The following is a 13810-nucleotide window of genomic DNA, read 5'->3' on the forward strand; positions in this document are numbered from 1 at the left end:
TTGTGCCTTGTGTTGGTGGGGCTGTTGTCCTGAGGACAGCTGTGGTGCATGGTTTCTGGAAGAAGAGGCTGATGTGGAGGATCCTGCTGTGCTTCCTGGGGGGGCTGATGTTGTCTGGCAGTGTTTACGATCACAGCACAGCACCTTGATCTCATAGTTGAAGCACATAGGGTACTTTTTGATCTGATCTTTATTTCTGCACACAAGCCCAGTTTCAAGGCTGCACTGAAAAATCTGTCCGAGTTTTTCTGGACTCCTTTCAGGGTAATCTTTCGCACGACAATTGATGTCCTGTGGCTTGTCACACAGTGTGTATCCAGCTGCACGGATATTTGCCAATGTCTCAATGTCTCCATTTTCACTACCAGAGCTAGGGGAATGCAGATCGAACCACTGCGTCCAGGCACAGAGCTGCTGGCAGCTGCTTGTGGTCTTGGAGGTGCTAGCAGTGATGGTGGCTGCTGAGGTAGGCACTGTTGGTGTGGGTGGGATGATGGTTGTTCCTTCTGTTGGTGGAGGAGAGGTCCTGGAGGTGCTGGCTCTGCTGGTGGTACTGATGACGGTTGTGCCTTGTGTTGGTGGTGCAGTGGTACTGGGGACAACCGTGGTGCCAACGGTGGTTCTTATTTTTGGTTCGATGGCAGTGGAGGCGGTTGTGGGTGATGTTGGCGGCTGTGTTGCCACAGTGGAGGTTTCTGCTGGAGGAGACGTGGCTGCAGATGTTGTGGTGCTTCCTGCGGTGGTCCTGGAGGTGCTGGCAGTGCTACTGGCTGAGGTGGGCCCTGTTGGTGTGGGTGGGATGATGGTTGTTCCTTCTGTTGGTGGAGGAGAGGTCCTGGAGGTGCTGGCTCTGCTGGTGGTACTGATGACGGTTGTGCCTTGTGTTGGTGGTGCAGTGGTATTGGGGACAACCGTGGTACTGGGGACAACCGTGGTGCCAACGGTGGTTCTTATTTTTGGTTCGATGACAGTGGAGGCGGTTGTGGGTGATGTTGGCGGCTGTGTTGCCACAGTGGAGGTTTCTGCTGGAGGAGACGTGGCTGCAGATGTTGTGGTGCTTCCTGCGGTGGTCCTGGAGGTGCTGGCAGTGCTACTGGCTGAGGTGGGCCCTGTTGGTGTGGGTGGGATGATGGTTGTTCCTTCTGTTGGTGGAGGAGAGGTCCTGGAGGTGCTGGCTCTGCTGGTGGTACTGATGACGGTTGTGCCTTGTGTTGGTGGTGCAGTGGTACTGGGGACAACCGTGGTGCCAACGGTGGTTCTTATTTTTGGTTCGATGGCAGTGGAGGCGGTTGTGGGTGATGTTGGCGGCTGTGTTGCCACAGTGGAGGTTTCTGCTGGAGGAGACGTGGCTGCAGATGTTGTGGTGCTTCCTGCGGTGGTCCTGGAGGTGCTGGCAGTGCTACTGGCTGAGGTGGGCCCTGTTGGTGTGGGTGGGATGATGGTTGTTCCTTCTGTTGGTGGAGGAGAGGTCCTGGAGGTGCTGGCTCTGCTGGTGGTACTGATGACGGTTGTGCCTTGTGTTGGTGGTGCAGTGGTATTGGGGACAACCGTGGTACTGGGGACAACCGTGGTGCCAACGGTGGTTCTTATTTTTGGTTCGATGACAGTGGAGGCGGTTGTGGGTGATGTTGGCGGCTGTGTTGCCACAGTGGAGGTTTCTGCTGGAGGAGACGTGGCTGCAGATGTTGTGGTGCTTCCTGCGGTGGTCCTGGAGGTGCTGGCAGTGCTACTGGCTGAGGTGGGCCCTGTTGGTGTGGGTGGGATGATGGTTGTTCCTTCTGTTGGTGGAGGAGAGGTCCTGGAGGTGCTGGCTCTGCTGGTGGTACTGATGACGGTTGTGCCTTGTGTTGGTGGTGCAGTGGTATTGGGGACAACCGTGGTACTGGGGACAACCGTGGTGCCAACGGTGGTTCTTATTTTTGGTTCGATGACAGTGGAGGCGGTTGTGGGTGATGTTGGCGGCTGTGTTGCCACAGTGGAGGTTTCTGCTGGAGGAGACGTGGCTGCAGATGTTGTGGTGCTTCCTGCGGTGGTCCTGGAGGTGCTGGCAGTGCTACTGGCTGAGGTGGGCCCTGTTGGTGTGGGTGGGATGATGGTTGTTCCTTCTGTTGGTGGAGGAGAGGTCCTGGAGGTGCTGGCCGTGCTGGTGGTAGTGATAATGGTTGTGCCTTGTGTTGGTGGGGCTGTTGTCCTGAGGACAGCTGTAGTGCCAGCAGCAGTTGTCATTGCTGGCTGTGGGGGGGTGGAGGTAGTAGTGGGTGAAGCTAGTGTGTTGGTTGCCATGTTTGTGTTTTCTGCTGGAAGGGACGTGCTCTGGTAACCTGTTGTTGAGACTTGTCGTGTCTTTGCTGTAACTGAAGTTTCAGTTAGAGGAGTTGTGCTTTCTCTAACTTTTGTTGATATTGTAGGTACTTCAGTTTTTTGCGCTTCAGTTTCTTTTTTTTGTGTTGTTGGTTTTATTTTCGTCTGTAATGTAACTGGTGTTGATTTTACAGCAGTAGTTGTGAATTCTGTGGTTCTTGGTGTTGTCGTTTGAATTTCTGAACATGGCATGTAGCTGCAGCAGGATATTCTGATTTCATAATTATAGCAATGCTTGGATTGTTGGTCTTTGTTTTTGCATATTAGTCCTTCACTTTGACTACATTGTACTGTTTGGTTAAGATTGTTTATTTCTGTATCTGGGTGTTCTTTGGCTCTGCACTGAACACTGTTTGGATTTTTACACACACTGTATCCTTTACCTCTGAGGTTTTCAAATGTTTCATAATCTCCACTGTCCTCTTTGTTTTCAGGCTGTGTGCCATCATACCATTCTGACCATACACATACATTCTTCACACATACCGTTGTCACTGGTGTTGCAGTTGACATTTCTATAATTAAAAGGAGGAAATTAAGTCTTGCATGTTCATTTTAAAGAAAGTGTCAGGAAAAACTTATTAATCTTTCATACATTTTAATGTTGTAAGTAATATAATATATGTTAATGTACTATTTTAATTTTAATGAACTTGTTCTGACTGTCTTGAATATAATTTCTAAGGTAGATTTTGATCTCATGTCTGTATTATGGTACTTTATGTGACATTTATTAAAAAAATTGTAGTTAAATATAGCTGATATTATAACCTTTGTGTGGAATGTCAATACATAGGATAATGAGAACTCATGATTACTATGGTATAAGAGGAAATTTTATTCTCCTTGGTATTACATCTGTACTTATTTACACTTAACTGCATAACCACACAGGCTTTAAAATATTTTTACAGGCTAATGACTTTTCTACTTATTTTAATATCATATTTAGAACTAGAAAATATACAATTAACACATCTGATTTATATAAAATATAGAATATATTATAGATTATTATATAATTATATTGTAATATAGAATATGCATATAAAATATATATTAAATATATAATATAATAAGTATTTTCTACTTATTTTCATAAGATTTATTTTCTTATTCTTAGCATTATGAAGATAACCATGTGGAATATATACCACTTTCTTCATATGAATGTTACCTAATAGAAGACCTAAAGCTGAATATTTAGTTCTTGCTGTAGTATTGTATGATTTTGTGGAAATATTTCTCACATATTCTCAGAATTACATGGTTACTATAATGAGTTAACTGCAAGAATAATGTAGAAGTGAACTGCAGGACTAGAAGGAAATTGTTGATTTGGTTATTAAATATAATTAGGAAAGTTTCCAAAGAATGATTTTAAATAATTGAGCATTCCCTCAAACTAGATTTTTTATCTTCAGTTTGCACTGATGCGGTCAGTAATTTTAAAAATGGCATCAATTATCTTTTGTGTTTTCAGAAGTTTGTCTAGTACTGCTGGTTTTTGTGTGCAAGGAAGTGAGGACATTCCCCAGGATGCAATGATTAACAAGGTCTATTAATTTTCCCCTGGAAAAAACATGGTGAAACAGTGGAGACTGAATTTGTAAGAAATGCTGCACTCATTTTTACCATTGATTATGGTTGTCTTTAGCAACTGAAGCTGCCAGATGAATTGGTGGCTCCAGCAGAAGCCAACAATTTCAAGTAAAATTATATGCCATTAACTAATGTAAAGGTCCTCCCTTTCAGACAATTTTCTGTCCCTTCCAGAGATTTTTTAGTTATTTTAAAGAGTATTCACGCATACCTGAGGCAGTAGTTATGGACTGACTTGTAGAAAATGTAAATGGGGGTGTTGTAAAGATGCCACATTTAAAGATATTTCTGTTTATTGTTCCATTGACGTCACATGTTGCACTGAAACACCATCCAGTTCCATCTGTGGTGTCGTAGATGAGTTCACCGTATTTATAGCTGTTCCCTTCATAAATGCAATGGCATGCTGTAATTCAGAAGAAGTTTATTATCAGGCATCTATGAAAAGATAATAACCAATATTTCATTTTCTTAATAATTCTTCTTAGCTCTCTTACCTTTATCATCAAACTTGCACTGTAAACCTTCTGATGTGCATTCACTGAAATAAAAAACATAAAAAACCACATATTTTTTGATTATGAGGTAATTTTATTATTCATCTTTCTCCCAGATAGTAGCATCAAAAGACAGAACAGTTTATTTGTATTTTTTTCCTTGTGTGTCCAGTTCATGTTGCCTTCTTTTTTGCCATTTTCCAAAATCTTTCTTTATATTAAATCCAAACATAAATATAAGTGAAGATAAATATGCAAAGCTACAGATAGAAGTGTTAAGGAAGACTTTCCTTCTTTCCTCATCACTTTCCTTGCGTTGGCAATGTTTTTGTATTAAAAAGTAGGCTAAAAAGGGAAAGAATCTAAATACTACAAGCAGTATAAGAATATAATAAAATCCTTGGAAGAAGACCCCTATTAGATATCTATACTCCTGGAACAATATTTTTCCTGCCATAAGAATGGGAAATAGAGAAAGCCTGGTTATAAAAGACTTACTGTTCTTGTATCTTTATGCTGAGGATTTACAACATAATCAGGAACAAATTCAACAGAACATAAAATCACATAAGAATTTCTTATTACTAATGTAGTAAGAAAACTAGCATTAGATAGTAAGGCACTATTTTTACAAAGGCAGCATAAACTAGTCCTGTTACGTAACAGGAACATGCAATTTCCCACTGCTGTTTTGATCATTTTTTCCCTGTACACAGTTAGGCTGGTATGTTACATCTTACCATAAAAGACATTCATCCCGTCTATATATCTTTCCATCTTCATTATCATAACAGTCACAGAGACTGACGCACTTCATCTGATCCTCATGAAAATATGGCTTGTCTAGTGGGCAGTTAGGGTAGCAGCCTGAAAGAAAAGGGCATATAGAAGGTAGAAAAGGTGAGAATAAGATTCAGTCAGCAAAAGTTTTATTTGTGCAGAACATGGTTTTAGTAGTCATAATTTTTACTAGTAATTTTTTTCCAATAATTTTAGGAAGTAATGCAGAGTACTAGCATCAGCAGAGCCCACCCACAAGGACTAGAGACGTTTTTAACTCCAGTTTCCATACCCTGCCTCCATTCATGTGGATGCAATGATGTTGAAGAGAATTGAATGGTGCAAATGCAGCTGATGGGGGGAAATACACTCCATTAAAGACCATTAAAATATATTAAAATGTACCCACTTAAAGGTACTTGCAGCTCTTTTTACCTTCTAAACCTGGCAAGTTATGGAGGCATTTTCCACTTGGGTTCCTACAGGTCTTCATACAGGAGGCTCCACAAGGCTTATAGTGCCATTCACATTCCCCTTGTTGATTGTAGTAATCACAAAACAGTGCTAAGGAGAAACAGAAATTTTGATATATTCAGAAAAAGAAAAAAAGAGGGTTTTTTGACTCATGACTGTTCATCATATCCCTGCAATGCTGCTTGAACAGTCTTGAAAACCATGATTGAATAGGTGAAATTGTGTGACCATCAAAACAGCTTAGTGTGAAAAGTCTACACAGTGAGATTATAATGCACATATCTAAGATACCCAGAGTGTGTGTTCAAGACATCACCAACACACTGTACATTTAACTACACTCTCAGAAGAAGTGTTTATGACATAAAACTCACGACAGATTGATGGGGTTCTCCAGGCTATGCAGACACCAACTTCACTACATGCTTGAGCATAGGCAGCAACTGCTGTACAAAAGCAATCACAGTCTCCTCCAGTGTCACATGCACAAGCATCTGTCACACATGCTTGGTAATATTTTGCTGGTTCAACCTGTTATTAAAAAGAGCTATAATACTATGCATCCTGCATTCTAAATTCTTTCTTAGCTTTGCTAGGGTAATTTTCTTAAAATTGTAATATCTCAGAAGAAAGGCCTACATCAGTAATTAATTTTTCTTTTTTTATATACACTGTTATATAACACCACAATTGATGCCAGATGATACATCCAAATCACTTTTTGACAGATTTTAGACACCCAGACTTGTATCCTAGTGGAAGATTAGATTCATGTTCCCAAGCAATATTAGGCAACTGCACTTGAAGGTCTCTGCCAGTGGAAAGAACTAAGGTAATGGGAAGACTTACTCTGCATTGTTCATGTCTGATAAAGTCTATGCTGATACTTCATTATTATGTTATTATTTCATTAGGCTTGTGTTCTGTACATGGTATATGAGAACTTTTATTCAATTCACACTACAAGAAACTATATAGTAATCATGAAATTATTATTCTTTTGTAATAGGTCAATATTTCCTATGAACTAAATGTCCTTTTATTTCTCACAGGTAGGGACTATAAATCTGTTCCTTTGAGTAGGATTCAGATTGAAGTTTTCCTGACACAATTCAAAGTGAAACATGCTAATGAATTAGGCATGCATGTTAAAATGTATGAGGATAGCAGCTTCAATAATACACAGACCTACTCTTCACACAGTAAACTTCTGTCCTGGTAATACCTGAGAGTGACAGGCAGCAAAGACGTTGCTGTTGATGATGCTACACTGCTTCTCTGACCAGGACTTTCGATAAGGGTTGGTAGAACATGGGTCCTTTATGCTATAAGCATCAGGACATGTAGAGGATACTTTCCAGCTGTTTCCAAACTCTAGGACATTCTCTACCACAGACTGACTCCTTGTAGTAAAGTCATTGATGCCATTGCCATCATAATTTCCACAGAGACCACAGATCTGACTCTGCAAAAGGAAATAAATAAATAAATAAATAAATAAATAAATAAATAAAGGATGCGAGAAAACTTGAAACCACATCTAAGACCAAAAGAATACTTGAAATTCAGCTCTTAGAATCATGCCATTCCATTCTAACATTCCTGAACATCTTCATCCTTTGTTTCCTCAGCAACAGAACACGACCACTAAGGCTAGAAGGATACTTCTGTTGACTTTTCTTCTTTTAAATCTGAACAATAAAACCATATTTGCCATTGTAACTTTCTGTCTTTCAGGTACGTCTTTAACAAGGAAATGAGGACTCACAGTTAGCCAATTAAGGTTTTCATTGTATATTTTATACAATAGATGTACATATAAAAAACAGCCTTACGAAGCTGTCATGAATGCTACCAGTACAGCCACATATAGTCTACTCATCGAGTCTTTACTGTTATGACTGCTCACAGGTATCAAAAGAAATGATATTTTCCTTGCACATCCAGAGATATCCCTCATTCTAAATTTATGGATCTGTAAAACTGTGATAGGCTACAATAACAGATGCTATGCTTTCTCTATGAATCTAAGGTGCATACTTTCCATATTACTACTATTTTTGTAAAGTGCCAGTGGGTGAGGCAGCAAAAGAAGCTATGATACTGAAATAAATTTGTATATCTAGTTCTAAATTACACTTAATTTATATACCTGATTGAAATGTTACTGTGGTATACAATAAGATAGCAAATTCCTCATTTACTACAGTTTTTAGTACTTATATGTCATAAGCTAGGAGAAGGACTATGACATCAGGAATACATTTTCCTTATCACCTGTGTAGATATATGCTTGAAAAATACATGGTAGCACTTTACAAAAGGCTTTCACTTATTGTATTTCACTTCCTTGTTCTTCAAGTATGATAATTTGACTTGAGTATCAATGAGAACTGGAAATGACGGATTACTTTCAAGATCAAGACTACTCAATTGATTTCTACAGATGTAGATATGTAATTTTAATAAGGTCTGATAACCTTTACCAAGGGTCAGTGGGTAATTTTAAAGTCAAGTCCAAAAAAGCAGTTTGCCAACTCAAGCTCTGTCAGGCCAAATAGGCACTGAAAGCTGCCTTTAGAGCTCAGAACAGCAACAGGATGATGACATGGCTTCCTGAGGCACCAGAGGAATGAAAAACAACATGGGATGTCCTGCAGGAATGCTAGAGACATCACCTGTTTAGGATCTTGGCAGGGTTTCAACAAAATTCACACCCAGTCCGAATCTGGACTAATTGCCCTTTAACTGCCAGTTTCGCACCTTAAAATCAGGGCTGAGCTTGATGAAGATGCTGGTTTTCTTGTCCCACATGAGGATCAGTCCGCTTGTGGTCTCAATTACCAAGTACATACCCATATAGCGGACTGTGTATGGCACCTCATCATTTTGTCCTCTCTTTACAACACTGAAATGCTCCTCATAAAGTATCAGTTCATAGCTCTGAAACAGGAGGAAAAGGTGATTAGAAATTAACTCAATAGCTGCAGCTGTGCTCTTAAACATGTTTTTCTGCTTTTAATACTACTACAAATAATTTATATAATGAAAACAAATAATCCAAATGCAATAAATCAAAACTACATAGTTCAAATCTTAGGTTCCTGGAGCTGTGGTAAAAAGGTATTTCAAATGGTGTAAGTCAAAAAAGGGTGTTTGGGTAGTCATGGAAAAACTACAATGCACAGAATAAAATAATCTGCTGACATGATAGGCTAAATTTCTGCTAAAGACAATTTTCCTTTAGATCTGTAGTTTGCCCAAGAGTGGTATAAGTTAGGGTGGGAAATGGAAAAGACAGAAAGCTGAGAAGCACTACCAAATATTTCACTTGAATCTTATTTAAGCTTAATTTACAAGTTGATTAGCTTTTTAAAATATTTTTCCAACTTCCTTGAAGCAATGGATACCTAGGCTTCTCCTAAGCCCTAAACAGACACATAAAAAAACTGGTCTGTTTGCAAAACCTTCTTACCTCTAAGAAAACTTTGATAGATTTTGAGCAAGTTGTCCCAGTGTTGCCACAGGGAATATTTTCAGTGATAACCCTGAAGGTCCCATTGGCTGTGCCACTCTTCCCACAGTGGTCCTGGGTAGAGAATAACATTTAAAAATACATTATTTTTGTAGACACGATCTAGGTTACATCTCATTTACTATTGCTAATTATCAGTACCTGGACTAGTGTGTATTCACAGTTTCCATTAAAGCTGAATCTTTTGTCATCAAAGGTATTGTAATGACCATCTCCATAAACAGTACAAGTGCCCAGACATTGATCTTTGGTGCATTCCCACTTCCTATTCTTGCATACACTAGGAATGAGAATAAAACATTTCAGTAGTAAAACAACTCACTGTTTTGTGTAGACATATCCCAACAACTCAGTATTTGTTTGGCAACTCATCTCTGGTAAATGTTATACTGATTCTGGAGTTAAAATAGTCTTTTACATTTTTCATGTAAAGAATGAAAGCAAAGTTCTGTTCTGCTCCTCTGAGTGCATTAACTGCAAGACAGGATAATGCTTAATGAACACTGTAGTCCCAAAGATTTCCTCAAATTCAGTGCTTTGGCCATCTGCCTACATCAGAAGGAAACCTGCTCGTACTGTTTAATCCAAAACTAAAAGATCCATCAAGTGATGAAATGTGCAAACCAAATCTTTCCTCACTGCTGTACTATTTAAGATCTTTGGAATGGCAAAGGATGGAACCAGGAATGCTACTTCCAAAGAAATATTTACCAGGTGTTACAGTCAACGTTGATCTTTTCCCCAGGCTGATACATAGCTTCATTGTGAATACACGGACATTCGTCTTCAAGAATACAGCCACCATTCCCATCTAACACAAGCCCAGCTGGGCACACGCAGCCAGATACACATTGCGTGCTATACTGGAAAAGTCAAGAGGAAGATATAATTTCAGAATGGAATAATCACAATAGAAAAAGGAAGAATAAATTCTCATAAAGTGTCTTTATATGGTCTTATTGCTGCTCAGCTCAAATGAGAGAGGACTATGAAGTACTTATAGGACAATGGAACAAAAAGGTAGTCATTAGGCATTGATTTAATAGAATATAAATATGTTAAAGATAAAGGTTTTATGTATGCCAATCCTGATTGCTCTGCTGGAGTCTGTGAAATTTGAAATACCTTAATCTTAAGTCTTACTCTGTGTTAGCTGAAGAAGCCTTGCATTTTGTAGTGTGTGATTTGTGATTGAATGGAGCTTTAAAAAGAAAATAAGAAATATTTTTTTCTGTTTGGTTGAGTTACATTGAAATCTCTTTATCTCATATGGTACTTATTTGAGAAATGTACCTACCATGTACCTAAGTGGAGTAATATAATTAGATGTGCAAGAAGTTCACAACTGCATCATGGTATGAGAAAGAATGATTTCTCCTAGCCAGTTTATAGCCAGTAATATTCTCCTAAAGAAGTAAAATGTGGGCAGAGCCCTAGATATTTTCACTACTAATTACTGTTACCTGCAGTAGCTGAAGAAAGATAGACACTAATCTTATTAATTAAATTGGATGTTATTTTATTATATTTTGGTCTAAGGGTCCCATTGTTAATGCTTCATTACATGGTTTTAGGCTTTTGCTACAAGAACAAACTATCTGTGTTGCAGATTTGGAGTAGATCAGATAGATCAATTACTTCAGCACCAGGATCACAGACAAAACCTGGAAGCACAGTTTCATCCAGCCATGTCACACTTACACACTGCAAATCCAGAGTCTGGCAACTTTTTTGACATTCTGCTCCAATTGTTCCTGCAGAGATGTTTCTACAGTCAAAGTAGACCATGGGAGGTTCACAGACTAGAGGAAGGAAAGAAGTGAGAGCAGTAAGACATGGCACAGTGTTTATGCCACAGCTGTAGCTATTAAAACTATCTAGAAATTCTTTGGAAATTGCTTACTTCAGTTAGTCGGGATTGCTGTCCCTATTCAATCTGCTAAATAGATTCACTTCAGACCACTGAATTCCCAGAAAAAGACCCCTACAGTATTTCAGAAAAAAATCTCTACGAAAAAGAGGTCGTATCATTAATCTAGGTTCACTCCTACCTTTTATGATCACTGTTGCACTATAACTAAATGAGAAATATTTCTATTATTTAAAAATCCATTAAGAAAAATCAGTTCTATCAACTATTTCTGTCCAAAACCTGGCACAGAGAAAAAGATAAGTGGAAGTATTTTTTTTTACCTGGAGTTGGATTGGGTGCTCCAATGCAATTTAGTCTTCCCTGAATGCAAGTGCTGTAAGAGAGGAAAAATATTTCTTTTTTTCCTCTCAAACCACGTATTGAGATTGAGAGCTACTTCCCTTTTATCAAGTTTCAAAATTTTTGAAGGAATTCCAGAATGCTGCTTTGCAGTCTCAGGAAAGAATTTCCCTCAATACCACTACCAGTGCTGCTTTCATATGATATCCATTATTGCTTAACAGGAAAAATCATAGGTTAAAATGAGTATATGTCTCTGCTTCTAACTTTCTCATAAGATCTCTCCTTGCTGGCGTTGTCATAATTTTATGCTTGAAAAATCACGGCATTATATAGAAAATGCACCTAAATACAATTGCTCTATCAATCTGGAAATATCAGAGAATCATAGAATAATGTAGGTTGGAAAAGGCCCTGAAGGTCATCGAGTCCAAGTGTTAACACTACCAAGTCCACCACTAAACCATGTCCCTAAGCACCACATGTACACAGCTTTTAAATACCTCCAGGGATGGTGACTCAACCACTTCCCTGGGCAGCCTGTTCCCATGCTTGACAACTCTTTTTGTGAAGAAATTTTTCCTAATATCCAATCTAAACCTCCCCTGCTGCAACTTGAGGTCACTTCCTCTTGTCCTATCGCTTGTTACCTGGGAGAAGAGACCAACAGCCACCTCACTACAACCTCCTTTCAGGTAGTTGTAGACAGCAATAAAGTCTCCCCTCAGCCTCCTTTTCTCCAGACTAACCAACCCCAGTTCCCTCAGTTGCTCCTCATAGAACTTGTGCTCTAGACCCTTCACTGGGTTCCTTGCCCTTCTTTGGACACACTCCAGCACCTCAATATCTTTCTTGTAGTGAGGGGCCCAAAACTGAACACGGTATTCAAGGTGCGGCCTCACCAGTGCTGAATACAGGGGGACAATCACTTCCCTAGTCCTGCTGGCCACAGTATTTCTGATACAAGCCAGGATGCCGTTGGCCGCCTTGGCCACCTGGGCACACTGCTGGCTCATAGTCAGCCGGATGTTGACCAACACCCCCAGGTCTTTTTCTGCCTGCCAGCTTTCCAGCCACTCTTCCCCAAGCCTGTAGCATTGCCTGGGGTTGTCGTGACCAAAGTGCAGGACCCAGCACTGAGCCTTGTTGAACCTCATACAATTGGTCTCGGCCCATCATTCCAGCCTGTCCAGATCCCTCTCTAGAATCTTCCTACCCTCAAGCAGATCAAGGCTCCTGCCCACCTTGGTGTCATCTGCAAACTTACTGAGGGTACACTCGATCCCCTCGTCCAGATCATTGATAAAGATTTTAAAGAGAACTGGCCCCAGTACTGAGCCCTGGGCAACACCGCTTGTGACCGGCTGCCAACTGGATTTCACTCCATTCACCACAACTCTTTGGACCTGGCCACCCAGACAAGTTTTTTACCCAGCAAAGAGTATGCCGGTCCAAGCCATGAGGAGCCAGTTTCTCCAGCACAATGCTGTGGGAAACAGTGTCAAAGGCTTTATTGAAGTCCAGGTAAACAACATCCACAGCCTTTCCCTCATCCACTATGTGGGTCATCTTGTCATCGAAGGAGACCAGGTTGGTCAAGCAGGACCTGCCTTTCATGAACCCATGCTGACTGGGCCTGATCACCTTGTTGTCCTGTATGTGCCGTGTGATGGCACTCAGGATGATCTGCTCCATAACCTTCCCCAGCACCGAGGTCAGACTGACAGGCTTGTAGTTCCCTGCATCCTCCTTCTGGCCCTTCTTGTAGATGGGTGTCACACTGGCTAACCTCCAGTCACCTGGGACCTTCCTGGTTAGCTAGGACTGCTGATAAATGATGGAAAGTGCCTTGGTGAGCACTGGTGCCAGCTCCCTTGGTACCCTTGGGTGGCTCCCATCTGGCCCTATAGACTTGTGCATGTTTAAGTGGTATAGCAGGTTGCTCACCATTTCCCATTGGATTATGGGGGGTTCATTTTGCTGCCCACCCCTGTCTTCCAGCTCAGGAGAATATGTACCACTCTTAAAAGTTGAAAATAAGAGAGTTGAAAAATAAGAGAGTTGAAAATCCAGACCTGGATGTAGTACTCCAGGTGGGGCCTCACAAAAGTGGAGTAGAGGGGCAGAATCACCTCCCTTGACCTGCTGATCACACTTCTTTGATGCAGCCCAAGATGTGGTTGGCTTTCTGGGCTGCAAGAGCACACTGCTGGGTCACGCTGAGATTTTAATCGATCAATATGCCCAAGTCCTTCTCCTCCTCTGCTTTCAATCCATTCTCCCGCCCAGCCTGTAGTTATGCTTGGGATTGCACCAACCCACATGCAGGACCTTGCACTTGGCCTTATT

At 40.7% G+C, this 13810-nt stretch overlaps 1 protein-coding gene across 1 annotated transcript in view; it reads right to left on the bottom strand.

Moving 5' to 3' along the window:
• LOC129206728 (mucin-5B-like) overlaps positions 1-13810 on the bottom strand; it is a 47532-nt gene that overhangs the window by 16734 nt on the left and 16988 nt on the right. The window contains exons 19-31 of the mRNA XM_054826474.1: positions 11443-11495; positions 10951-11051; positions 9961-10112; positions 9391-9529; positions 9190-9303; positions 8478-8657; positions 6940-7179; positions 6089-6245; positions 5676-5804; positions 5201-5327; positions 4461-4504; positions 4175-4369; positions 38-2876 (exon numbers count right to left, since the gene is read on the bottom strand). Coding sequence (XP_054682449.1) covers positions 38-2876; positions 4175-4369; positions 4461-4504; positions 5201-5327; positions 5676-5804; positions 6089-6245; positions 6940-7179; positions 8478-8657; positions 9190-9303; positions 9391-9529; positions 9961-10112; positions 10951-11051; positions 11443-11495 — 4470 coding nt within the window. The remainder of the gene's footprint in view (positions 1-37; positions 2877-4174; positions 4370-4460; positions 4505-5200; positions 5328-5675; positions 5805-6088; positions 6246-6939; positions 7180-8477; positions 8658-9189; positions 9304-9390; positions 9530-9960; positions 10113-10950; positions 11052-11442; positions 11496-13810) is intronic.

The sequence above is a fragment of the Grus americana genome, chromosome 5 (assembly GCF_028858705.1).
Source record: "Grus americana isolate bGruAme1 chromosome 5, bGruAme1.mat, whole genome shotgun sequence".
Taxonomy (NCBI): domain Eukaryota; kingdom Metazoa; phylum Chordata; class Aves; order Gruiformes; family Gruidae; genus Grus; species Grus americana.